The 27,789-nt window shown below is 36.0% G+C and overlaps 1 protein-coding gene across 1 annotated transcript; it reads right to left on the reverse strand.

Annotated features, from left to right (window-relative positions):
* Positions 1 to 209: 209 nt before the first annotated feature.
* On the reverse strand, positions 210 to 27,477 carry LOC120625332 (dymeclin). Its single transcript, XM_039892368.1, has 17 exons — positions 27,364 to 27,477; positions 26,484 to 26,624; positions 19,841 to 19,987; positions 18,637 to 18,763; positions 17,739 to 17,893; positions 15,789 to 15,908; positions 14,126 to 14,262; positions 12,088 to 12,300; positions 10,682 to 10,761; positions 9,770 to 9,892; positions 8,763 to 8,888; positions 7,211 to 7,373; positions 6,234 to 6,332; positions 4,670 to 4,728; positions 4,004 to 4,174; positions 2,411 to 2,536; positions 210 to 424 (listed from the first exon to the last, which is right to left on the reverse strand). The coding sequence occupies exons 2-17, from the start codon at positions 26,621 to 26,623 to the stop codon at positions 275 to 277; spliced, it is 2,136 nt and encodes a 711-aa protein (XP_039748302.1). The 5' UTR covers position 26,624; positions 27,364 to 27,477; the 3' UTR covers positions 210 to 274.
* Positions 27,478 to 27,789: the final 312 nt, after the last annotated feature.

Below are 27,789 nucleotides of genomic sequence, written 5' to 3' on the forward strand. Positions count from 1 at the left end.
GTGTAGTTTCGCGCATTTAGTCAACTGGCCAACGGCCCGGCTGATACCGAATTTTGAATTCTGCGCATCGAGACGCACGAAGTTTGGGAAGTCATAAAGTTTCAATCGGACTATACCAGGGAATTTTCGCGTTACCAAAAAATATCTAGAAAGGTCTATTTAATGGCTGGAATACTCCAAGTGCCGCAGGGAATATCCAAATTACAAAAAAAAAGCTAGACTTCTTTAATTCGTATGAGGGCTGGCACTCTCCAGTGCAGTTTTAAAGGTATGATCACGCAAGTAGGTCTCCAGCGGCCCTGGCACCACACTCGCTGGCCCAGTAGATGTTCCCGCAGGCACTGATGAGGGCCCACACGTAGGGGGTGAAGAACTCCTCGGGCCTCTCCTCTTCTACGTAGCGGAATTTTAAATCGGGGAATTTCTGTGGAACAACATGCAATGAAATAATTAAAATCTCTTGATTTTTAATTATAGGATTAAAATAAAGGAGAAAAGGTACAATAGAGCTACACATTTGTGTTATGGGTACTAAGATGACTGATGAATATTATTCATCAGTCATCTTAGAATACAACATAAATACTTAGAATATATATATAAACACCCAGACACTGAAAAACATTTATGCTCATCACACAAACATTTTCCAGTAGTGGGAATCGAACCCACAGCCTTGGACTCAGAAAGCAGGGTCACTGCAAACTGCGCCAATCGGCCGTCAAAATAATTGACGGACCAAGTAGATGGCTCACCTGATGTTATTAATGTGTAAAATATTACATATATAAAAGTTTATTACTGTATATGGTATATACATGTATATTGTTAGTGTCCCTAATCCCTACTAATATTATAAATGTGAATGTAAGTTTGTTTGTTACGCTTTCACGCAAAAACTACTGAACCGATCATCATGAAACTTTGGAAACATATTCTTGGAGGTAATAGAAGCAATATAGGATACTTTTTATCCCGAAAGTAAGCTCCGTTCCTTTGGGAGAGGTGATGAAAAAGTTTGAAGATTTTACACAAGGACTATATAAAAAATGTTAGAAATGTTTTGAAATGAAATGAAATATTTATTTGCTAAATATGGGTTAATTATTGGTGTTTAGGATATAAAGTTCCAACATATTCTGTTAATACATTAACATGCAAAATTTAGACCTTAAGATTTGGTTTAGACATTAAGTCATATTAATATTAATCTTATTTGTTTTCAATTATATAAAATAATGTTCTGAGATTTATAGTGTCATATTAAATCATTGTATTAGTTATTTAATCACAATTCTAAGTTTGAATGTCAAATAAATACAATTAAAATTAAATTAAATTAAATAACATGTCAGAAAATTGAGGTCATGCAAAATTAAGCAGGGACCACAGATATTTCATGATAACCATAGCAGTTAAGGTATTCTGCGATGGTATAAAATGATTTGTCACACAACCAAAGAAACAGTTTCCTTTTAAAGGTTTTCAAGGGTAGTTTTTTTTACATTTATTTCAATTTTATTATATATTTGGCAGCTCATTGCATGAGGCGATTTTAAAGTCAGTGCAAGTCGGTATTTTGGTATTACTAATTTATTTGGATATCGCGTGATACTTTTTGGGTTTAAATCAGTCTTCTTTTCAAAATACTCAATATTTCTATGTACGAATACACATACCTCATATATGTATAAGGAAGGTAAAGTGAGTATTTTATGTTTTTCGAACATATAAATCAACTAACAATGCGATTTCGATTCGTCCTATAACGATTACTATTTTTTGTGATAGGAGGAGCTGAGACTGGTCAGACAGTTCTTTTCAGATATTGTTTATGCGTAAGTTTACACAACTTAAAAATTTCAGTATAACTACACCTAAATTTAATGTCCATGTGTCTCAAAAACAAAAACAAACGCTGACGAAGTCACGGGCAACAGCTAGTAAATAAATAAATGGCAAGTGGAAAACTATAGACTATAAACATTGCAACACTTCGCAGGGCATGCATGGAACACGTCCTGTAACGTATATTATGAAAATATAGCTTAGTTTGCTATACTCCGCGAAAAGCAGGAGAATCTGTATGGTGTAATTTATAATTTCTTCAATCCTTATACTCCACACCAAACAGATCTTCGGCAATGTATAATTGTTAAGATTAATTATTCATTGAAGAGCTATCAGGCACGCAGGTTTCCTCATGATGTTTTCCTACACCGTTGAAGCAAGTGATATTTTAATTTCTAAAAAAGAACATAACTCAGACAAGTTCAAGGTTCATGCCGGGATTCGAACTCGCCTCCTCGCCTTCGAAGTCAAAGACTTATCCACTGGGCTATCACCGCTTCTCGATATTGCCGAGTGTCAATAATGGTTACTATAAAAAAAAATTAAAATGATTATTTACCTTGAGTCTATCACTGGACCATTGCTCTGCGCCCTTCTTTATGCATTGCAGCACCTCAGTCACTCCGAGGTCACCTCCCGCGCCCTCTTGGACCCTCTGTAGGCGCGTTGAGAAGTACCCTATCACCTAACCGATAAAATTACAAATTGTGTCAGATGCTCATATAAAATTATGATATAAAATAAATACAATGTTATTGGGTTGGATAGGATGGATGGATTAAATAATAATAAATATACTACGACAATACACACATCGCCATCTAGACCCAAAGTAAGCGTAGCTTGTGTTATGGGTACTAAGATAGCTGATGAATATTTTTTTTATGAATATAACACACATAAATACTTATAATATACAGATAAACACCCAGACACTGAAAAAATTAATGTTCATCATACAAAAAATTTCCAGTTGTGGGAATCGAACCCACGACCTTGGACTCAGAAAGCAGTGTCGCTGCCCACTGCGCCACTCGGCCGTCAAAATCACACAAACATCTCGCACTGTATTAAAATACCACGAGTAGTTATATTACGGAGTATATTTATTTATTTATTTATAGTGTATCTATCACACTATTTGAACTACTCGTGATATTAATACAGTCCAAAATAAAATAAAGCAATTACAATAAAATGGTTAGTATAAAAGCACCGAAAAAACCGCAGAGGTTTGTCCTCGGTGCCTATCTGCAACGAGTACCTAAGGTGTTAATTAGAAGAATAAAACCAGCTGTGGGAAAAACATACTGCTGCATAGTAGAACGATAGGAACCAAGTAAGCCTATAAATTTTAAATTTTTAATAGTAGTAAGTACCAAAATAAGTGAATATAAACTATACGAGATACAAAAGAGTCAGCCAACTAACTTCGCTAAAAAGTATTCCTTGAGTTTACGCTTAATGTTTTTAATATTTACATTTTGGATCAATATTGAAGGTAGTTCGTTCATGAATCGCGAAACCAAAAAGGCGGTCGTTCGCTCACCGTATGTATTGTTAGCAGTGGCGTGCATAGAGGGTATGCACGGGGTATGCAGATGATACAAAATGAAGAAAATCTCCAGTACGAGTTATAAAAACTTATAGACAGGCTTTGTAAGAGTTATAAAAAGTCTACTCTCTATTTATAACTCGCACTAGAGATTTTTTTCATTTTATATCATCTGCATACCCTGTGCATACCCTCTATGCACGCCACTGTATACCGATTATAATATTTCTTTAGCTGAGTTATTCATTTTTCTCCCCAGCACGGCTAGCATGGATCTCTCCGGGGACAGGATAGAAGTGTATCTTCTCCCACAGATTTATCAACTCTCAGAGCACTGGGGCACAAGTAATGAAATAATATCCAAATAATATATGTGTAATAATAAATTTGGGTAAACTTCTCCTATTCCCTCCTATGGCGTGCATAGAGGGCACGCCACTGATTGTTAGCGCGCGTAATGAGCACGCGGTTGGCCGTCATCGTCCGCGTATGTACAGGATGTTCATTTTCCCGGAGTATCTTCTTATTAAAGAACTCATTTTTCAATAAAGTATATTTAAACTGTTCCAGAACAGGTATTGTATTATAAGTTCTCACCATCTCGATGTTCTGCGCGATGTGGTGGTGCGCGTGCTGCTGGAACAGCTGCTTTTTGTGCAGCAGCGCGTACACCAGGTTCAGGTTGTTCACCAGCTGGTGGGTGAGGCACGAGTTTATGATCTCCAGCAGCATACGCAGAACTTCGTCCAGCACCGCTATGTGCTCCATCTGTGGACGACGATTTGGACTCTGATCATATATATTAATATTATAAAGTAGTAGTTACCCGCGTTTACTACAATTTCTTTTTTTAACGATTTGTTTCATGCGTTACCCTCCGTCTTCGTCAATGCACCCTCTACGCACGTTTCGCTCCGAAACCGGAGCATCCTCAGATATTGACTTTACAATGACTTAACAATTTTGCATAATTGTCAAGTCATAATTATTCATAATTGTTCAGTCATTGTAGATTAAAATACCAAAATTATTAATTTCAAACAGGCCTAATATAAGCGCATTTAAGACAAGTCTGTATATTTGTGGGGACTACTACAGTAAAAAGCCAGCAAAAAAATATCTGAATTTTCTCTTTTCGAACGTCTGCATATTTAACCCATACTTCTTATCTTCTACGCTGCATTGTACCAGTACGCTAAATCTGTGTAACTAACCAGGGAGGTCGACGACGTTCGCGATGCTAAAACCATATTTGAAACTTACAATTTCTTCTGTCTTCTCTTCAGCGTGGTGTGGTAACTCTATACTATTTATATCACCTCCTGAAATAGAAAAAATAAATATTAAATTCTGTCATAACGTGAATATTAATGATATGCTTCTTATGTATAAAATCGAGGCATATGCCGTCACGACAAGCGGCATGGCGCTTTCTTATGCCGTCATAACAGTGACGCTTATGAGTGTTAAATTAATGTAATACGGAATTTTTATATTGATAATCTATTTTATTATTTAACTCGACATTTTTTTGAAAATAATTATTACTTAATTATTATTTGACTTAATATTTCAGATCGGCAGGATAACAGTGTTGTTTTTTATACAATAATATTTTTGTTTTCCGTTTTGTCAATTTTACTGAATAAAAACAGGCGTTACTTTGCGGATTTCCATTATATGCAATCACCTTTAATTTATTTGCTATAATCTGCGAAAATCGGAGCAAAACATGCGTAGAGGGTGCATATTGAAAGATCTTGTTGGTGTGGTGTGTGAAGTTATTAATTCCGTGCAGATTTGCCGCGGAATATAACAAATTAATGCTTAATGTTCATCGATTAATCATTATATTATATATCACATTTTTCTTGGTAGGTACCTACAACCAAGGTGCTGCAAACACAGACGTTGTATTATAGAAAATTGATTGATCGCACCTCTAACTATTCTGAGTTACGTGGGCTTTTACATAATGTTCTCAAAGGTGCCTGGAGTCCACCAATACGCACTAGGATAGCGTGGACTACGGCCTTACCCCTTCTCATTGTGGGAGGAGACCGATGCCCAGTAAAGGGCCGGTAATTAGTTGATATGATGATTATGATTGAATTCAAAATTCAAATTCAACAAAAAATTCAAAATTCATTTATTTCAAGTAGGCCTAATTATTAAGCACTTTTGAAACGTCAAGTCAGTCTGTTTGTAGTGACTCCACCACCGGTTCGGAAGGCAGATTCCACTGAGAAGAGCCGGCAAGAAAATCAGCAGATTGCCCTTTTCCAACATCATTTTAAAGTTTAACAATCGTTAGAAATTTCCTGTTTTGTGAGAGATGAGTGCGGAGCGGCCTGATTCCAAGCAGCCTTGTCGTTAAGGAATTCATCAATCGTGTAGTAACCACGATTTGTTAAATGTGTTTTAATATATTTCTTAAACTTAGGTTAAGGTAGATCTAATATTACCTTCGGTATTATGTTATAAAAGCATATACCCATAGAATAAAATGTATATTGATAAATTTGAAATTTTATGAAACAGTCACCAAATATCAAAGTAATAAATAAATAAATAACTAAATATCGTAGTATATTCGACAACACACACATCACCATCTAGCCCCAAAGTAAGTGTAGCTTGCGTAATGGGTGCTAAGATAACTGATGAATATTTTTATGAATAATGTACTTATGTACATACTTATAAAATACATTTAAACACCCAAACACTGAAAATCATTAATGTTCATCACACAAACATTTCCAGTTGTGGGAATCGAACCCACGGCCTTGGACACTGCGCCAATCGGGCGTTAAAATAAACTCACCTTCAATCTCACTACAAAGCCTAGCTCTTCTTTTAGTTAATGTTTCGAACAACGATATCAACCTCTGGGCCACGTAAGGGTGGAGGTTTCTAAATTCACCTGAAATAAAAATATTTCGTTGTTTTATATTTTTTTTTTATTGCATTAATTGACGGACCTAGCAGATGGCCAACCTGATGGTAAGTGGACATCCATCGCCTATTCAAAGGTTCAACAACATCAGGTGTGAAGGAGACAAATAATAAAAAAAAAACAACAAATACTCAACTTATTTAAAATTTGATAAAAGAAATAATATTTTTTATATCCAATATATGTCATGTTTATGTTAATTGAAGCGGTGGTAGCACATCGAGTAAGAGCTCGACTTCGCTTTCATAGGGCCGAGTTCGAATCCCAGCTTTTACATCTAACTTTTCTCGGTTATGTGCGTTTTTAGTAATTAAAATATCACTTGCTTCAACGGTAAAGGCATCATGAGGATCTGCATGCCTGAGAGATCTCCATAATGTTCTCCGCCAGCGTGGTGAACTATTGTCATTGTGGGAGGAGGCCCGTGCCCCCTCAAAACTACCTCATTAGGTAGGATAGGATAGGTAGGGAGGGTAGGATTTTTTCTAAATTTTTTTTTCCACAAGTTAGTCCGTGATGATGCAGTATAAGATGATAGCGGGCTAACCTGTTAGGAAGTATGGTAGAAAACTATTAGGGGTGTCATACCCCTAATAGTTTTCTACGCGATATCTCACCGGAACACTAAATCGCTTAGCAGAACTTCTTTGTCAGTAGGGTGGTAACTAGCCACGGCCAAAGCCAGACCAGACGAGAAAAAATTCAGAAATTATAAATTCCCAAATTGCCCCGGAGTTGAACTCGGGGTATCTTTTTTAAATTTACAGCGCTCACCGTTGCACGAGGCAGGTTTTCATCAACCTTGATCCTTTATGGCGATGGAATGATTGTTTAAATACACTCACAGCTCATATTAGCGATGGCAGCCAGACAGTTGGTGTGCAAGTATTTGTCTCGGACTCTCGCCATGTTGTACTGCAGCGCCCGGACGACTACGAGCACCATAAGGCCGCCCAGCGATATCTCTGATATCGACCTCTCTGTGTACCAAGGGATGTTTTTTAACATCTGTAAAAAAGGCACTTTTTTTATTCCACTGCAATCTTGCCTGATAGTTACTGATGATGCGCTCATAATAAAGGCGACGGCCGACTGGCGCAGTGGGCAGCGAACCTGCTTTCTGAGTCGTGGCCGTGGGTTCGATTCCCACAACTGGAAAATGTTTGTGTGATGAGCATGAATGTTTTTCAGTGTCTGGGTGTTTATGTGTATATTATAAGTATTTCTTTGTATTATATTCATAATAATATTCATCAGCTATCTGTAGCCAAAACACAAGCTACGCTTACTTTGAGGCTAGGTGGCGATGTGTGTTAGTATATTTATTTATATATATTATAAATGGTAGCGGGCTAAATGTTAGGGGTACAGCAATTATAAGCAATATCCCTAATCGGTGGTTTACACGATATGTACCGGAACGCTTGACGACACGTCTTTGTCGGTAGGGCGGTAACTAGACACACACGGCTCAGATCCTCCCACTTGACCAGACCAGACCAAAATTAATAAATTACCAAATCATTACTCCCAGAGATTGAACCCGTGATCTCCCCGCTTATAAGACCACTGTTCTCACCACTGCACCAAGGGGTCAAAAGACCTTTGTCAAGCAGTGGGTATATTAATCCTAACAAATAGTATAAATGCGAAAGTGTGTACAAACACAGTTTAGATATTTGTATATTTGTTTGTCCTTCTTTAACACCCAATCAAACCACCAATATAATTGGTTTTTGGGATTGAATTAGTTTAAAAAGACAGAGAGTAACATCTTCTTTAAAATTCTGAAAAAACATCAAATTCATAGCACAGGAAAATTCGTATTTTTACACCAATAACTTCCCTTCAAGTTCTAACAAACCAATTGATTTTATGATTTAACGGGATAGTGCAACATTCAATTTAAAAAATTGGTTGTCTGTAAAGTCGGCTTACTGACGATAGTTGTGACAACGTCGTAAGAAAATACTGATGGAATTGTTGCATTTTTCAAAAGAAAATTTTAATTTTATTTGTTTGATAGATATTATCGTTGCTATGAACAATTGACATGTAAATGTATTATTGTATAGAAGCTGTCCACGCGGACGCATCGCTCACTCAAGTAGGAGAGAGACAGATGTCGAACGCGGCCGACTGTGCCTCTTTGTCGCTCGCACTTCAAGCCTTGTCGCTCGTTCCGCGCTCTCGCTTGCACTTCAAGCCTTGAATGGAACGCCTCAGAGCGAGGTAACGCCGCATACGTCATGATTTTTCGTGCGTGCAGCCGGCTCTATCGAATTATAAGACGTTGTCACGTCAAAATAAATAATTTATATAAATTAAATGTACTTTACATATTAATACAACATAATATATATTATGACTATGATGATGATAATGATCAATACTCACAACTAAATGCACATTCTTGATTAACGAATCGTCCTCTGTTAATATCAGCAGCACAATCAGCGACATGTAGATGTGGTGGGAGTTACTGTCCGGCGCGTTGTAAAGTACTTGTAGGATTGGCACTATCTGGAACAGACGGCAGTGGTACAGCTTTTTGTGACAGAACTCGTCCGGTGATGTACAACCACCGTGCGTATTTCTGCGGCCAACTGCCGTATAGCCTCGTAGGACTAGTGCCTCAACTTTACATAGTATAAAAAAAAATCGCTCTAGGTATTTGTACGCTTAGATCTTTTGAAGTAAGCAACGGATTCTAATTCAGTTTCAGCAATAGTTAGAAATTCAAAGATTTTTAATGTGATGTAAAAAAAAAACGTGGGTGTACTTATTTATGTACACGCGTTAGAAGTTACACTTCTTTGGCGTAACCAGATAAAAAATATTTTCAAAAATTTTATCTGTCGCCCTTATTCAAAGTTTGTAGAAAAAACGACACTTACAATAGGGAAAAAAGGATATACATTGAAAGTTTTATTTAAATGCATTATGTAGTTAAATTAAGTGTATTTAAATATCACAAAAATAAAAACTACATAATTAAAGAAATGGATATAATAAACATAATTAAATTTGGATTACTACTAAACTTATTATCGGACAACCAAGATTCACTCAACATTAAAATTTGAGATTTTTGTACAATTGAATCTATTAAATCACCGGAATGAGCATGCAGACTTTGACAATTGAAAGTGTACACTGTCAAACCTTATAGCGACGGTGTGCGCGCGCATCGTAAAAATTTACTCTCTCTCATTATAACGGGCCAAAAGATGAATTAAAAAATAAATATCTGAATTTAGTAATTCGCCTTCCGAGAACGCAAGAATGCTTTATAAACTTGTTTTATTAGCTTTAAAGCGAAGAGTAAATTCGTCATCGTTTTATTTTTGTAATGTTTAGTTTTCCTTTATGCTCTACCCGTTCCTAGCACTGATGATACATACCAAATGTTCGACATTGGCCACATTGCTGACATGCCTCTTGTACGCCTTACAAGAGTGCAGCATTAGGTACAATAACAGTGTTGAGTGCTCGCACCCCGCCGTCGCGCATAAAGCTTTGTGTAACTGAAACAAACTTAGTAATAAAGTAGCAGTAGATAAGTAGCAGAGTAGTATGCAAAAGTGTAATGTTATATTTTGATTTTGTTACGGGGCAGAGTATAACAGAGTGAGAATAGAAACCGAAATTATACTTAACAGGCTTGTACTGTCTCTGAGACCGAAATCCTAATAGTTTTTGAGTGAACCACTGCCATAGTTTTTACTGAAAGAAATCAGATACAACCCTAACATAACATGCAAAATTAAAATTAAGTGACTCCTGCCACTTTATTAAGCACGCGTCGCGTAGCGTAGGTACTATGCACGTGTCGGTGTTTTATCTTCAATAGGGTTGTCATAAGTAAACACGTATGCTTATGGAAAATAAATATGCTTTTTTTGATTTAATATTTTTACAGGGTGAATTCTTATAAAATATAGGTAGGCATCCTTCGATATTATTTCGTAATTCGTTCACACGTTGTAGAAACTATATTTATAAAAGAGCTGTGCGATTGACATGAGTCATTGCAAAAGCGCTTAAAAAGTAGGCCAATTTGAAATAAATTAATTTAGTTTTTTTGTTTTTTGAGTGGTAAAGCTTTCTGTAACAGAGCTGGTCCGGGGAGGTACGTTTTAGAATGTCTAATCGAAATCTATACAACCTTTATGGCTATGTCAATTATAGCTGTTTGTCAGTGAAAGAAACAATCTGTTCTAAACATGGTTCAAACCTGGTGAAATGAGTCTGTTATATTTTAAATGTATATATTTAATGAAGCAGTTTTTGATTTTTATTTGCAAAGAACTTACGGCTGCCATGTCTATTCTCGGTGGTGTGACCTGTGAGGCGCTGCCATTTGTATCTCTATGGGGGGTTGTAGCTGAATTATCTGGAATTAAAGTTATTGTCATTACATGCATTCTATAATAATATAAAGCTGAATACTATGTTTGTTAGTAATCAATAAAATTTCGAATTTTTGTACTTTTGTTTATTATACTGATATACCATAATACCGATTATAATATTTCTTTAGCTGAGTTATTCATTTTTCTCCCCAGCACGGCTAGCATGGATCTCTCCGGGGAAAGGATAGAAATGTATCTTCTCCCACGGGTTATCAACTCTCAGAGCACTGGGGCACCAGTAATGAAATAATATCCAAATAATATTTGTGTAATAATAAATTGGGGTAAACTTCTCCTATTCCCTGTTCCCGTGCTTTAGCAGGTTGACACGTTAATTATATTCCTTGTCAGGGGATATAATCGGGGGATATAAATTTGGTCTCCTGCCTGTGCTAGCCGTGCTGGGCAATATTCAAAATTTGTTCATTTTAATAATAATAGTTAAACTGAGTTGTTTTGAACGCGCTTATTACTCTGAAACTACCAGTGCGATTTTTTACAGCGGCATGTATTTCTAGAGCCCCCCCCCCCCCCCTTTTTAGGGTCTTGTTAAAAATCAACCCCCATTCAAATTGGGGGATGAGTAGGGGCTTACCTACAGTATCATCACATTGCAAAAGTGCAGTCCTATATAAATAATCTTTACTAATACAATTATTTGCCAATACTAGTAATACCATACACGATTGATTAGCTACAGGGTGCTCTTTTTTCAGTGTATTCCTTTTTCAATGTGTCGAGTACTACGTGTCGGTGTAGTGGCGGATTCATGTCTATGGATTCATGGGGATCGTATTGAATATTAAAATTTAGTTTTTCATTGCGACTTTTCATATGGGCCTGTATTTCCAGAACCTCCTATTTCACTAGGCGTAGTAGATTTTATGGGGTCTAGTTAAAATGCAAACCCGTATTAAAATTGGGGGACAAAAAGGGAGTAACATCACATACCTGCAGTATCATCACATTGCAAAAGTGCAGTCCTATATAAATAATCTTTACTAATACAATTATTTGCCAATACTAGTAATACCATACACGATTGATTAGCTACAGGGTGCTCTTTTTTCAGTGTATTCCTTTTTCAATGTATCGAGTACTACGTGTCGGTGTAGTGGCGGATTCATGTCTATGGATTCATGGGGATCGTATTGAATATTAAAATTTAGTTTTTCATTGCGACTTTTCATATGGGCCTGTATTTCCAGAACCTCCTATTTCACTAGGCGTAGTAGATTTTATGGGGTCTAGTTAAAATGCAAACCCGTATTAAAATTGGGGGACAAAAAGGGAGTAACATCACATACCTGCAGTATCATCACATTGCAAAAGCGCAGTCCTATATAAATTATCTTCACTAATACAATGATTTGCCAATGCCAGTAATAACAGACACGATTGATTAGCTACAGGATGCTCCTTTTTCAGCCTGTCGAGTAATTCGTGTCGGTGTAACGGCGGATTCGTGTATATGGTCTGACGGGTGGTCGCGTTGAATGTTAGCATACTCCAGAGGCTTGCTAGAACAAAATATTATTGCTTGAGGACTTATTTACTAACAAGACCAATAACCACCTAATCTAACCTAGTAAATCCCTACTTAATATTATAAATGTCAATGTAAGTTTGTTTGTTACGCTTTCACGCAAAAACTACTTAACCGATCCTCATGAAACTTTGTACACATATTCTTTGAAGTGTTAGAGGTAATATAGGATTTTTATCCCGACATTAAGCTCGGTTCCTTTGGGAGAGGGGATTAAAGTGTTTGACGATTTTATACCATAACTCCAACAAATTATAACCGATTTAAATAATTATTTTTGTACTATAAAGGTTATAATATATGTTTAATTTTGCCCAAACTTTGTGTAGATCTGAATGTGGTTGCAGATAGAGGACAGAACTTCTCAGCGGACAGCAGCAAACCCCTCATTTAAGGCTTAGCGATACTAAACCCTTTAAATTTTTTTAGACTTACAACTAAATTTAATGCATTTAATCAAAAAACAAAATCAAACGCAGACGAAGTCGCGGGCAACAGCTAGTTTTTTTAAAATATCTGATGCTTCGTAATTTTTAATCCCAATCGTTAGAGCCAGTTCCGAGAGGGGGATATAGTACTTTATATTAAGTCCCGACTCCGGAGGTTGAAACGAAAAGTCTTTAAGTTCGTTAAGCCGACACAAAGCGGTCGGCTGCTCGTGCGGAGGGTAGCGTCGGCTACTTCAAAAACTCGGCAAGGAGCACTGTAGTTTTTTAAAATAATTATAATCCTTATTTTTAGGATGTCCATGCATGATTATGACAGTTTAATTTATTTAAACTGTCATAATCAAGAAATTCTGCTTTAAGCAATGGTAGGACGAGCACTGGTCTAATAGCAATGTCACTTATAATATGACTTATAATATATATAATATATGTACTATATGGAATTTTACTATGGGGTAATGCTGCTGATATTGGCACTATTTTCGTGCTGCAGAAGAAGGCTGTTCGTGCGATCTATAAAATGGGTCCGAGAGAGTCATTGAAAGATAAATTTAAAGATGTTAAAATAATGACACTCTATAGCCAATACATATTTGAAAATTTAATACCAGTACCAGCGACTTCGTTCGCGTGGAAATTGTTGTGTATTCCTATGATATTCTCTGACCTCTCTGGCTCCGTGAAAAACATAAACACATCTATCGCCGGGGAATCGTATTTATTAGTAATAGTACTTAGTGCTAGGGTGCAAAGGCGGCCTTATCTCTAAAAGTGATCTTTTAAAGGCAACCTGAGCGTGCGAGGTCGATAAAAAGGTGGAAAGTGGATGGTTCATAAAGTTTGTTACAAAAAATAAAATAAACTTACATGAACATACATACTATATTTTCGTAATAACTACAAAAATACCGTTATAAATGTACATATACTAGAACATATATTTAATTAACATATATATTTATGCTATTATTGCTTAAACATTTAACATTGAGAGGAAACCTACACGCCTGAGAGTTCTCCATAATGTTCCCAGAGGTTTGTGGAGTCCACCAATCCGCACTTGGCCAGCGTGGTGGACTACAGCCCAAAGCCTTCTCATGCTGAGAGGAGACCCGTGCCCTGTAGTGGGCCGGTGATGATTTGATGATGATGATGATGGTGGTGATTATGGTGGTGGTGGTGATGATGATGGTGATGATGATAACGGTCGCGGTGGTGGTGATGATGATGGTGATGATTGTGGTGGTGATGGTGATTATGATAATGGTGGTGATGATGGTGGTGGTGGTGGTGATGATGGTGGTGGTGATGATTTGATGATGATGATTATAGCTTATTCTTATTACTTACATGCTATATTGATCAACATACTGCCGGGGCCCTGAGCCCCAAATTGCGGCGGTGCTGCCACCATACACGACAGATTTGTCAGCAGCGTCTTCACTAACAAAGACGCGTGCATTCCGTACCGGCCTTGAAATAGAGTTCTGTAATGATAAAGCATATTTGGATAGTAGTAGGCGTTACTTTTTTTTTTTAATATATAATTTAATATTTTAATATAATAAACAAAAAAAAAGAGTGTGTGTTTATATGTACACGCGTTAGAAGTTATACTTCTTTGGCGTACGGAAAAAAAAAATAACTAAAATGCAACAGTGATTAACGATAAATATTAAAATTAATCAAAAAGATTTTATTTGAACAAAAAAGGGTGTTATTAACGTAATAATATTTATTTATACACACTAAAAATACTAGAATATACAACTTGATCATAGTTATCGATTTTCATGCAACCTAGAACTAACTTTACGATGTAGAATTCAGGTGTCGGTGTGCGCGCGCATCTTAAAAATTCACTCTCATCATTTTTCTCCATCGCGCCAAAATAAGTAAAATTCAAAAAAAATAAAAACTACAAGTTATCCCTTGACTTAGGCCATGAGGTTGACTTAGACGTTTAGAAAGCAGGAAGGGTTTTAAGTCGCTAGAAGCCCCACACTATACATAGGGATGGCCAAATTAAAAAATTCAAATTTAAAATTTCTTTATTCATGTAGGATTATCACAGGCATTTAAAAAGCGTTCATACATATATGTTTACATAATTGTAAGGGGATGGTGATAACTTCGTTCGCCATCCTAAACCTAAAGCTACGAGGGTTCCAAACGCGCCCTGGGCTAAGAAGAGCCCACAAAAAACTTACCCGGTTAAATACAAACATAGCCGGGTAAATAAAAGTCCATGAGCATTTTCCCCTCATATATAAAAAAAAAGATGTCTAAGATGGGAGCGGGCTAACCTGTTAGGTACTATGGTTGTCATACCCCTACTCGGTCACTACGCGACATGTCACCGGAACACTAAATCGCTTAGCGGCACGTCTAGCCACGGCCAAAGCCTGCCACCAGACCAGAACAGAGAAAATTCAGAAATTATAAACCCGACAGAGAGTCGGGTATCGAACCCGGAACCTCCTACTTAAATTCACATCACTCATCTTAACACTTAAATAAGCTTCCAGTTAATTTGTTTGATAAGATTCAAAACACTAATAACATTAAATATGTAAGGGTTTGTTGTAAAATAACTTTATCAGTGAGAATGTTGTGTGGGGTAGGGATCTGGTATATCATGTATGTACAAGTTGTAATCATAAACTTGCTATGTTGTGTACTGACTACTGGTAGAGTTGTGATTGCAACTTAAATTTCAAAAAAAAATCTTTTTAAAATTAATATCATTAATCTATACCTTGTCACATAAACTCTGTGTGGTTTGAGATGAGGTGAGTGACCTAGTTGTCGTTAATTGTTTTACTCTTAAGTTGACCAATAAAAAAAAAAAAAAAAAACACATAACTTATTGTGGTGTACAATGAAAGTATATTCATTCAATCATTCATTCATTCTAAATTCGTGAAAGTTAGAGGCTTGGCGGGGAACGACCTCGGTTTACCAGTAATCGAGGTTTTCCGAATAAGCTATAAATAATATATTAATATGTTACCTGAATATCAAAGAAGTCTCCACTAATCTCGTCTGTCCGTGCACTCCGGCAAACATATACACAGACATGAGCACTAGAAGTGTGTTTATACTCTCCAAGTGTAGGTAGTATGTGTTGTCTCTGTAAAACAAAAGTAATTCATATCATACTATCAGTCCGGAAAGTTTATATTGGATAGAAGCAGGCGTTACTTTGCGGAAATCCATGATATATTATATATTATATCTTTAAACGAGCAATTCTTGTATACATATCAAGTATACAGTCTTTACAAGCAAATAACAAGTTTGAAAAGAAGAAAGAAATATATTTTGAACAATAAATAAAAATTAATTAATATTAATAAACAAAAAAAAATTTTTTGAATTTTTTAAAAGGCCGAAGCCTTCTCAGACCAGAAATAATAGCTGAAAATTTAAGCATTCAAAAAAGTATCAATTAATTACAAATGAGGATAAATTTATTTGATCAGAACAAAAAATAACAAGAACAACAACATCAACATAAATAAATTACTTTTTTTCAGTGTCATTTAAAAGAACTGTAATGTTTGTGCAGTTCGTAAACGTAATATTCAAATTCATGGCGTTTTTAGATGAAACCTGCTCTAAAATTTCGGATATTTCATTTTCTTCTTCACAGTGATGTTCATCGGTTCTTCAGAAGTTTTTTCAAAAATTGGGTTGTTAATTTTATTTTAGCAATTTTATCTAAATTTGCGTGTGCCAAGACGCGTAATTTTAAAATGGGCAAACGGTTCTTTTTCAACCGCAACAGCGAGCGTCAAGATACTACTTTCCCCGCATGAGTAATACAAAATCTTTTTTTATTTTTTTTATTCCACTACAAGTTAGCCTTTAACTGCAATCTTACCTGGTGGTAAGTGATGATGCAGTCTAAGATGGTAGCGGGCTAACCTGTCAGGGAGTATGGTAGTCATACCCCTAATTGGTTTTCTAAGCAGCATCGCATCTGAACACTAAATCACTGACCGGCACGTCTTTGTCGGGAGGGTCATAACTAGCCACGGCCAAAGCCTCCCACCATCAGAACAGAAAAAATCTGAAACTTTAAATCCCCAAATTGCCCTGCCGGGAATCGAACCCGGGTCCTCATACTTAAATTCGCACCATTCGCCGTTGCGCCAGGGAGATCGTCAAAAACCAAAGCCGTGGGTCGTGGCCGTCGATTCCCACAACTGGATAATGTTTGTGTGATGAGCATTAACGTTTTTTCAGTGTCTGGGTGTTTATATGTATATTATAAGTATTTATGTATATTTTTCAAAAAAATATAAATAGTCATCTTAGGACCCATAACACAAGCTACGCTTACTTTGGGGCTAGATGGCGATGTGTGTATTGTCGTAGTATATTTATTTATTCTACGGATCTCGTTATTTCTGATTTGATCACGCAGAGATAGGTACGTCTAACATTGCTCACGTTCCTGTAATATGTTTCCATAGATCCCGTTTTCTGTAATATGTTTCTTCAACCAAAGGTTGTCTGGAGGAGATCGCTTCAAGCGATAAGGCCGCCTTTGTGCATATGTATATTATCGGTTTTTTTTGTTAACCTGGTTTTTTATTCGTAAATCGTATGTGCAATAAAGACTTTTTCTTCTTCTTCTTCTCTTTCCATCGCTCGCTGAGTGGCCCTGAGCCTTCTTATGAGGCCCATAGTGTTGGTTCTTACATTTTATTAATAAAAAACCTGACCCGACCCTGCTTACTTAGTCCAAGGCCGTGGGTTCGATTCCCACAAATGGAAAATGTTTGTGTGATGAACATGAATGTTTTTCAGTGTCTGGGTGTTTATATGTATATTATAAGTTTTTATGTATATTATTCATAAAAATATTTATCAGTCATCTTAGGACCCACAACACAAGCTACGCTTACTTGGCGATGTGTGTATTGTCGTAGTATACAAAAAAAAAATGTCTCACGTGATCGGTACATCTATGATAAGGCCTATGAGCGCGTCCACTAGCATTTCGACCCGGCTCTCCCCGGACATCGGTTTGGAAGACACTTGATTATCTGATGCGCTGACTTCTTGAATCGGCGAAGATGGCGGCGACTGGTCTTGTGGCGCCGGAGACTGTAATGGACATATCAGTGAGTTTAGTATAAAATATTAAAAAAAATATATTATAATCTATTACGTCTTTATTGGTCAAAAAAGATTTTAACATGCAGTACAATTGTATATATATATTTCTTGTGTGCGTGTGTATGTCGCAGTGTTTGCAGTCAAGCACTTATCTATATTATAAAAAAAAAAAAAAAACTTACAAGAAGAAACAGGCAATAATAATTTGGTTAGGTCTCTGGTGACTAACTTGGGTTCCCCTGTACTATAGGCACCAGGTAATCAAAGACCAGGGAAACTTTTTTAAATTTATTTTTTTATAGTACAAAAAAAAAATAGTTTAAAAATACTAAAAATCACACTTTATATACCAAACTAAAAAGTAGAAAATAAATTTTAATAAATTTGAATTAAGAAAATTGTAAAAAGTTCTAGCAAATCTAAATGAATAATAGTGTTAATAAGAAAAAAATGTTTGATTTGATTAAAAGCGTGGGTATGAAAGATGGGAAGTCCTACTATAGTATGCAGGGTTACGTAAACAGTAAAACAACTTGGGTATGTTTTTATTTCTCTAAGCAGGTTGCTATTTTAATTATATAAATGGCAATGTGGGATGGTGATAAAAAAAATAAAACCGGCTAATTTTGTTTTGGGCTTTTCTCACGTAACTCACGCCTCTATTGGCTTATTCAGTATCTTGTCTAATCTATCATTATTGTGAGGATACCAGCATGGTTTATGATACTTACATTCACCGTCCTAGCTTGAACATCTAAGTGTAGGCAGAGTTCATATTCCGGCACCATCTCCACAAGGTACTTGGTGACAGCCCGTATTACGAACAAGGCGTTGTAACACTGCCATGCCAGCATGACACTAAAAATAAAATTGAAATAAACCTTTAAAATATATTATCTAGTAGCAGTAGCATAATTACAAATTGGTATTTAAGCGGTATTTACACAAATAATACCGGCTGCACGGGTAGAAAGTTGTGCAAAAGGCCCAGAACGACGTTATTTGCTCTCACCGACAACATCCTCCGTTCTCTTTCAAAACAGACACATACACTCCACACACACACAGTGGCGTGCGCTGGATTTCTTACCAGGGTATGCATACGGCAGGACAATTGCATAAAATGGCAGAAATCCTCTTCCTATACGACTTATACGTCAATTTTAGGGTAAGCAGTGCTTTTGCGCATGTATGAAGTGCACGCCACTGCACAAACACACACACGCGCACTTATTAACGCTTCTACATGTTTGTTTATTCAAAGTACCAAATTCTTTTTATGTTAAAAACCGCTATTTCAAAATCATATAATTATGTAATCTTTGTGGCCTTAGATTTAAGTGAAACATGATCATGGTAACAAAATTAAAAATTAGAGTATACATTGCCGAAGATCTGTTTGGTGTGGAGTGTAAATATTGTAAAAATATTAAATTTTCATAATATACTAGCTATTGCCCGCGACTTCGTCTGCGTTTGATTTTGTTTTTTGATGTGGCATTCAATTAGTTCAATAAAAAAAATTAAAGTATTCTGTATCGCTAAGCCTTAAATGAGGGGTTTGCTGCTGTCCGCTGAGGAGTTCTGTCCTATATCTCAGACCACATTCATCAGATCTAAACAAAGTTTGGGCAAAATTAAACACATATTACAACCTCTATATAATAACAAAAATAATTATTTAAATCGGTTATAATTTTTCGGAGTTATAGTGTAAAATCGTGAAACACTTTCATCCCCTCTCCCAAAGGAACCGAGCTTAATGTCAGGATAAAAAGTATCCTATATTACCTCTAACACTTTCAAGAATATGTGTACAAAGTTTCATGAGGATCGGTTAAGTAGTTTTTGCGTAAAAGCATAACAAACAAACTTACATTGACATGTATAATTTAGTATTAGTAGGGATAGGGATAGTGACGATGAAAGACTTACTTGTCAGAGTTGGGTGCAGACAGCAACTCTGTCGCTCGGGTTATAAACACTTGCACTAGGGATCCCAAATTTCCAGTCTGCTGATTGTTCTGTAAGAACTTCTGCAGCAACGCATCGGAGCATGTATCGAACATCAACTGCTCGTCGCTGCGAACAACCAAAGATTTACAAGTTAAAATTGAGGAATAGCTTAAGAGGTAATAGAAAGACAAGATTTCTAGTACCAAAAGTCGTGAATTACTATGGTAAAAGGCTGAATCGATTAATTGTGCCTAAAATCTATAATAAAATTGATTTGCCCTAGGCAATATATATATATAAAGATAAAAATGTTCTTACGAAGAAGTTGAAGGAAAACCTACTTAGCCTTGAGTAGTAATTTGTTTTAGCCTATTGATATATATATATTTTTATTAATTCTTTGTCTTCGTTAAAATACTAATAATTAGGAATAACAATATATTAGATTTAGTTTTTATTATACTCTAGCTTTAGGTGCATGTGAGATGTTACATTTGAGCATATTTTGATAAAAAAAAATACTTATACTCTACATAATATAAAACTTTTTTGGAGTGATAACTTTGGGTGAACAAAAATCATGGAACCCGCGTCATCCTCACCAAACGTTTTCCATGAGCTATAAAAAAATAAAAGAAAGCTCTCGGCCTTGTAGTTCCTATAATTAAAACTGAAAACCATTGTTCTATGACTTTTTAAAATTCAGTATAAATTTATTTCATACATAAAAACCATTCGTTCGTCTTTCTTAACGTAAAAGGTTTTGCGGAAGATATCGCTTTAGCGATACGGCCACCTTTGCACGCCCTATTTTTTATTCTAAGTTTCTTCTGTATATGTGTTTACTTTGTATTAAATGTGTGTGTGCAATAAAGTTTTCAAACAAACAAACTACAAAAATTAATAAATCATGTTATTTCTTTAAAGAGACAATACACCGTCAAACCAAATAGATACACTACATGTTATTCAACATTACAGAGTAGTATTACAGAGTAGTGATAACTAGATACAAAAGAATGGGTGGGGCACATAGCTCGGAGAACGAATGGACGTTGAGGTCCCAAGGTGCTGAAATGGCAGCCCCGCACTGGTAAGCGCAGTATTGGTCGAGGTCGACCCCCAACCAGGTAAACAGACGACGACAAACGCATCGCAGGAAACCGCAAGCGGCCCAAAACCGTTGGATTTGGAACGCCCTACAAAAGACCTACGTTCTATGAAAATTATGACAGGTAAGAAAATGTGACTGTAATCAAACCTAATGGTACGTGATGATGGAGTCTAAGATTGTAGCGGGCATACTTGTTTGCAGTTATAATCATATCCATGATAGGCTAATACGCGACATCGGACCGAAACACCTCATCGCTTGGGTGTAACGAAAAGGCACTATATGCAAACATGTTCTTATGAGAGATTTTATAAAGGGAGTAAGTACAGTAACTTCACTCTTTTTAAACTCCCGGACGCAAAAACGACAGGGTGTTTAAGTTTGACGTGTCTGTATTAGTGTTGCCCAAATTCAGTCTTGGTCTTGCAGTCTTGGTCTTGTTCTTGCGTTTTTGCAAGACCAAGACCAAGAACAAGACCGCGTATTTTTAGCAAGACCAAGACCAAGACTGACCGTGCAAGACTTGAGCAAGAACAAGACATAGCCTGCAAGACTCTTGCGTCTTGCAGCTAGGACTTAGCGCTATTTCACGGAGTAGTTAGGTGTAACAGTTCGGTGTATAGGTAGGTAGGTACGCTTAGGAATTCTATGAGACGCAAAAAACTATATCAAAGAATATGAAAAACTGGACCTATGCGCATTACGACTAATACCATAAACATAGCGAATAAAAAAATATCTATTAAAATCAAACTGAGTGCATGCATAGTTATGTTTTAACCATCGGCACTTTGATAATGCGGCATCAAAGGTTTTGTACTTACTTCTCAAAGAAATTTGCCGCTTTTCGGAAGTACATGGTTATGATACACGCGCCGGCGGCTTCTTTTGAAATCTAAAACAATCGTTGCCGCCGCGCCGAAATCATAACATTTGACACTATTCATGCAAAATAATTTCGAATTTTAAGAGTACCTACAGGTGTTCCAAAGAATAAATAAGTTTCAGAGTGCTTAGAATGAAAATGAATACATTATACTGATCACGCAAGTAGTATTATGATTAGGATAAAATGGTGAGGATAGGTAGTAGATGTCATAATAATTCATTCTAGTAAGTAATTATAATATTGATTACTTATATGGTTTTAAACTAATTACTTAGGTACTATTATTGTACATTTAGTCATTATATTTCTTAAGTTTTTACAAGAAAAAAATAGCAAAAAAGTGTTCGAATATCTCTGAGAGAGATGATGAGAGTAAGTATTTACTAGCTGTGCCCGCGACTTCGTCCACGAGGAATAGTAACTTTGGAGGTATAGTGACGTTCAGGATTTATTTATTTATTTTAAAACTTCTGTCATCAAACATACAAACGAACTCTTCAGCTTTATAATATTAGTATAGATGCACGCCAAAACATTCACTTATATGTAAAGAATAGTGATTGGCACTAATTCTTTACATATATTTTATTCACGGGTCGCGTCTGTACAAGTAGGTAATATTTAGTGTGTGTTTGTACGCCGCACGCGGCATCGTTCGATTTGCGGCGGCATCCTTTTCATAGAGCCGGCACGTGGCGAGGCTGCGCGGTAAAAAGCAAGGAAACGTAGTATAAATGAAGGAATTATTTTAATTCCAGTCATTTCCAATTGAGCTGTGCTTCGATTCTAACTTAATAATTGTTTTTACTAATTCTCGTTGTTTTCTAAAAACGTATCACGTGTACAATTTAATATGAGTGACGAAGATTCAAATTATTCTAGTCCGAGTAACGAGAGTTTGAGTCACAGATCTAAAAGACCCAAAAGCAAATTTGAGGAGTTTTTCGAAATAATTCATGCATCCCAAACTGCCTTGTGTAAATTGTGCCAACATAAAAAGATTGAAATAAAAATGAAAAACAGAAACACTTCAGGCTTAAGGAAACATCTAATGTCTTTCCACAAAAAGGAATCAGAAATATTTCTTCCTGTTAAACCAAAATTAAGTGGAGATATCACAAGCTTTTTAGTAACCGCTGGAAGAAGTGGACAGGTAAGAATATTTTTTTAACAGTTAAAAGAATTTTAACTCCGCGTAGCTATTCATGCGATACTTTCAAAAACGCCATTAACTTACGTAAGTATTTTTGAGTTAGTGGTGTTTTCATCTAGGGGTGCGACATATTAAGTATGTAATTATCGTCTTAAATATTTTTTATAAACACCCATATTTTCATTTAATCGGCCAGTAACAACTAAGTACTTTATTTTGGTAAATTACAGTACAGTGCAACCTTAATATAACAAATATCAATTTAACGATTTTCTCGATTTAACAACAACAAACCTCCTCCTCTTATACGCTCAAACCTAGTATGTTTTAAATAATAACACAAGATTTATTGTTTTGTTTCAGTCGGAAAACAGCAGTGACAACATCAGGACAGCTACAGTTGATTGGGTGGTGAAAAAATATCTTCCCTTCTCATTTTTCGATGACGAAGCTACACAAGTATATTTTCGACGTATTTGCCCTAATATGGTGTTTCCTAAAAGGTCTACACTTAGAAGGAAAGTCAAAGAGCGATTTGAAGAGCTCCAATTGAATCTCAAGGAACGACTTCAACCATTATCATCTAAAATGTCGTTTACCATTGATGGGTGGACGTCAATTGCTGGTAGGAGTTACTACGGGGTTACTATTCATTATATAGACAACGAATGGAAGTATCGATCTGTAGTTCTTGATTTTATACCATCACGCGGTCGACATACTGGGGAAGATATTGCAACGATTTTCCATGAATGTTTATTGGAATATGGCATAATTGATAAAATACAAGGTATCACGGTCGACAACGCAACTGCAAATACCAAATTTATGTATGAACTGGGCAAACAGCTGCCGCCACACTTTGATTCAGACAATCAACATTTCCGGTGCTTTGCTCACATTTTAAACCTTGGTGTACAAGATTTATTAAAGACCTTAGCATTACACTGTGAGTCTGACACTAACGCGCAAGATCAGCAGTACGAAGACTATGCAGACGAAACTGAGGATGAGGAAGATGAAGAATCTGCACCAAATATTGCTGACTCGCGTACATCTGTAACAAAGTTACGCAGTATTTCCAGTAAAATAAAAAGAAGTGAGATAGTGAAGAAGAAGTTTCAGTCTGCTTGTGAAGCAGCTGGCGTGCCATCAAATCTAAATGCCATTCTTGACTGTCCAACGAGATGGAATTCCACACATGATATGATTGGATTTGGTTTAAAAGTGAGAGCGGGCATTGACATATTGTGCAGTTCTGTCACCGAATTGAATGATTTTCAAATCACAGCTAATGAATGGCAGGTACTCGAAAAATTACATAAATTTCTAATAAACTTTAAACTTTTAAGTACAAAACTTGGTGGAGACAAATATGTTACGTTACCGCTAGTCATTGTATCATTTAATCTCTTGCTAGATAAAATTGAATCCATGGTAAAACAGTTAGATGAGAAACCTAATCGATCTGAAGTGGATGAAAGGCTCATTCTAGCTTTCCAAGCAGCTCGAGACAAAATGCTTAAACATTACAAGAAGAGCAACTGGATTTATTGTACTTCTTTAATTTTAGACCCAAGGCATAAGGCTCAGACTTTTGACCTGACAATGTGGGGGAAGCAACTTAAAACAGAAAGTCTGCGCAAGTTCAATGAACTTTATGAAGAATATAAAAGTCTACACTCACTGAACAAATCTCTGGAATTACCAGAAAAAGACAATAAAGTATGTGATGAAGATGAAGACGTAATAGACTTTGATAAACTCTATGAATGTCCCTCGACGTCATCTGGATCTTGTCTTCAAGGCTTAGTGATAGACGAGTTGGAGGAGTACCTGAGAAAACCAAGAACTGCCAGCTCGGAAGACATTTTAGATTGGTGGAGGACGCATGAGACAGAGTATCCGATTTTATCGAAAATGGCCCGTGATTTTCTCTCAATACCTGCAACTTCAGTACCTGCTGAGAGGTTATTTTCTAAAGCATCATTAGTAATTAGAAAACATAGAAATAGGTTAAGTGATGAGTCAGCCAGATGGTTACTTTGTATTAATTCTTGGTCAAAAGAATTGATATAAAGTATCATAAACTAATGATAAAGCTGTTGATTTGTGTTGTATTTTATTTTTTATTCAAATAAATGATAAATCGTAAAACTCTTTTATTAAATTTCTTATAAGCTGAGGGTTCAATCTCTTTCTAGACAGATAAGTATTGTTCTTTAAAATACAGTCAAGTTATTGTAATTAATTTGTTTTTTTACATGTTTTAGCAAATGTAAGCTTATAAATCATAAATGTTTATTAAGAAACAGTTACTTCCATGGAAAACGACATATAGGTCAGTTGATTTTTCGAATTTCTTATCAAATCTTCAGTTATTTATTAATCTGCTTGATCTTTACTATGGCTATGTTAATTCAAGCTCACAATGTTCCAATTCTAATACGTTTTTCTAAGATTTAAAGTAAACTTTAATAAATAGTAATAGACTAATAGGTAATTGCAAGACTTGCAAGACTCTTGCTGCAAGACCAAGACCAAGACCAAGACTGGGAGCGCAAGACCAAGACCAAGACCAAGACCAGGTGTATTGGCGCAAGACCAAGACCAAGACTGGCTAAGTCTCGTCTTGTTCTTGCATTTGGGCAACACTAGTCTGTATGTGTGATGGACACAAAACACATTATTCCACAAAATTCATATTTCCACAACCCCCTCGACATTGGTATCAAATGAAAGGGCTTGACTAGGAAAATACTATACACTATGATAATTTTCCAATCCAAGATGGCCGTCTCTGAAAAACGGTACATTAAATTTTCATGTTCACAACAAACGAGTTGCGGCTGCGAGAGTGGCTGGACGCAAGTAGCACAAGACATTTCAATATCTATATGTGTAGCAATATATGATGTGCTCGCTATTCGTGAGTGAAAATAATACATTAACTCTTTTTGATGACTTTAAAAGTTACCCTCTTCACTTCAAGAGGAGTCCTAATACCCAGCCGTGGGGTTTTAATAGAACGAGGATTATTATTGCAAGTCTATAGTGTTCGAAATACTACATTTTCGACATTTTAGCGTAAGTTCCGTCAACGTTAAACACAGACGTCTTTTTTCTCCACTAAGAACTATATTTATGTATATTCTATATATATGTATTTCCTGAAGGCACTCGCAAGAAAGGTTCCGCTCGAAGGGGTTTTTCCATGATTATGGCAGCTGGTGTGTGGGAGTGGTGCTGCGGGTGTGACAGCAGGAGTGACGATGTGGGTGTGGCAGTGAGTGTAGCAGTGGGAGTAGCTTAGTGGGTATTGCAGTAGGTGAAGCAGAGGGAGTTGCTGTGGGAGTTAGAATGGCAGTGAGAGTGGCTGTGAAAATGGCCCATTTGTTAATCAAATTCTGTAATGTTTTCTATTTTGCCAAAGTCGCTTATTGTAATTCTGTTGATGAATACTTACACATCATTTGGAATTTGTATATTGAAAGCCAAGAGTTGATTCCAGAATGGATCATTTGGGGATATGATGTCATTCGAACAGAACTTTTCCAGGAGCTCGTTGTTTGATATGTCAGAGTATTTACTCACAGCAATACCCATTCTGTAAATAAAGACAAAATTAAATTTAATAAAGAAAGCCCGACAAGATTACACTATTATTATGTATTCATTTCATTAGTTAACTGATTTACATTATTCTACTAGTCTAGCCATCATTTGATACCCAAATTGAGCGAGTTTTATTTTATATTTATATACATCATGTCAAACTTAAACCAGCCCATTGTTTTTGCATAAAAATTTGGGAATAATATTGACTGTGTCCGGGCAGCCTGTGTGTAGCAATATATGATGTGCTCGCTATTCGTGAGTGAAAATAATACATTAACACTTTTTGATGACTTTAAAAGTTACCCTCTTCACTTCAAGAGGAGTCCTAATACCCAGCCGTGGGGTTTTAATAGAACGAGGATTATTATTGCAAGTCTATAGTGTTCGAAATACTACATTTTAGACATTTTAGCGTAAGTTCCGTCAACGTTAAACACAGACGTCTTTTTTCTCCACTAAGAACTACGTCGTTACAGATACAATCAGCACACTATAGATTTTTAAGTACAAGATATATATATATTTTTATTAATTTTAGGGGCTCCAAAACTAAATTAAGAGACGTAATGAAATCATATTACACTATTTAGTAAGCCCATTATTAATTCTAGCCGGTATAAAGGTACTAATCAATCAGTATCAAAAACAATAATATTGGTATAGTTTTGTTAGGATTTTGGCTGGCGATTTCTGTTATTGTGATTCTTAAATACATTTAATCAACTTACCTCACTCAGAAAGACACAATTTATTTTATATTAATGCATAAATTGCAATTTATTACAAAATTATTGAATTGTTTCCTATAGCCACGAAATCATCGCAGATTGCAGAATCGTCAGATTTTGATTGTCATTTATCATTTGACGTTTCGTAAGACATTTGTCATATTGTCTATCGAGTTCGCAGATAAAGGAAGTCCTCTAAATGTTGAGTGTCTGTTAATGTCTGTGTTTAGCCCATTCTGTAGATTCCTATGTAAATATGTTAAGTGTAATAATATTAAGTTGTAAATATATATGTAAGAACCTTCCTATTTCCAACCGACTAACATTCTAATTATCTGTTTTTCTGTGCTGTTTTGGGTTGGAAATTTACTCATAAAGGAGAAGCAAAAAATCTGCTACTTATTTAAATGCGTCAAGATTAAAATT

This window comes from Pararge aegeria, chromosome 7, assembly GCF_905163445.1.
Source record: "Pararge aegeria chromosome 7, ilParAegt1.1, whole genome shotgun sequence".
In the NCBI taxonomy this organism is placed as follows: Eukaryota; Metazoa; Arthropoda; class Insecta; order Lepidoptera; family Nymphalidae; genus Pararge; species Pararge aegeria.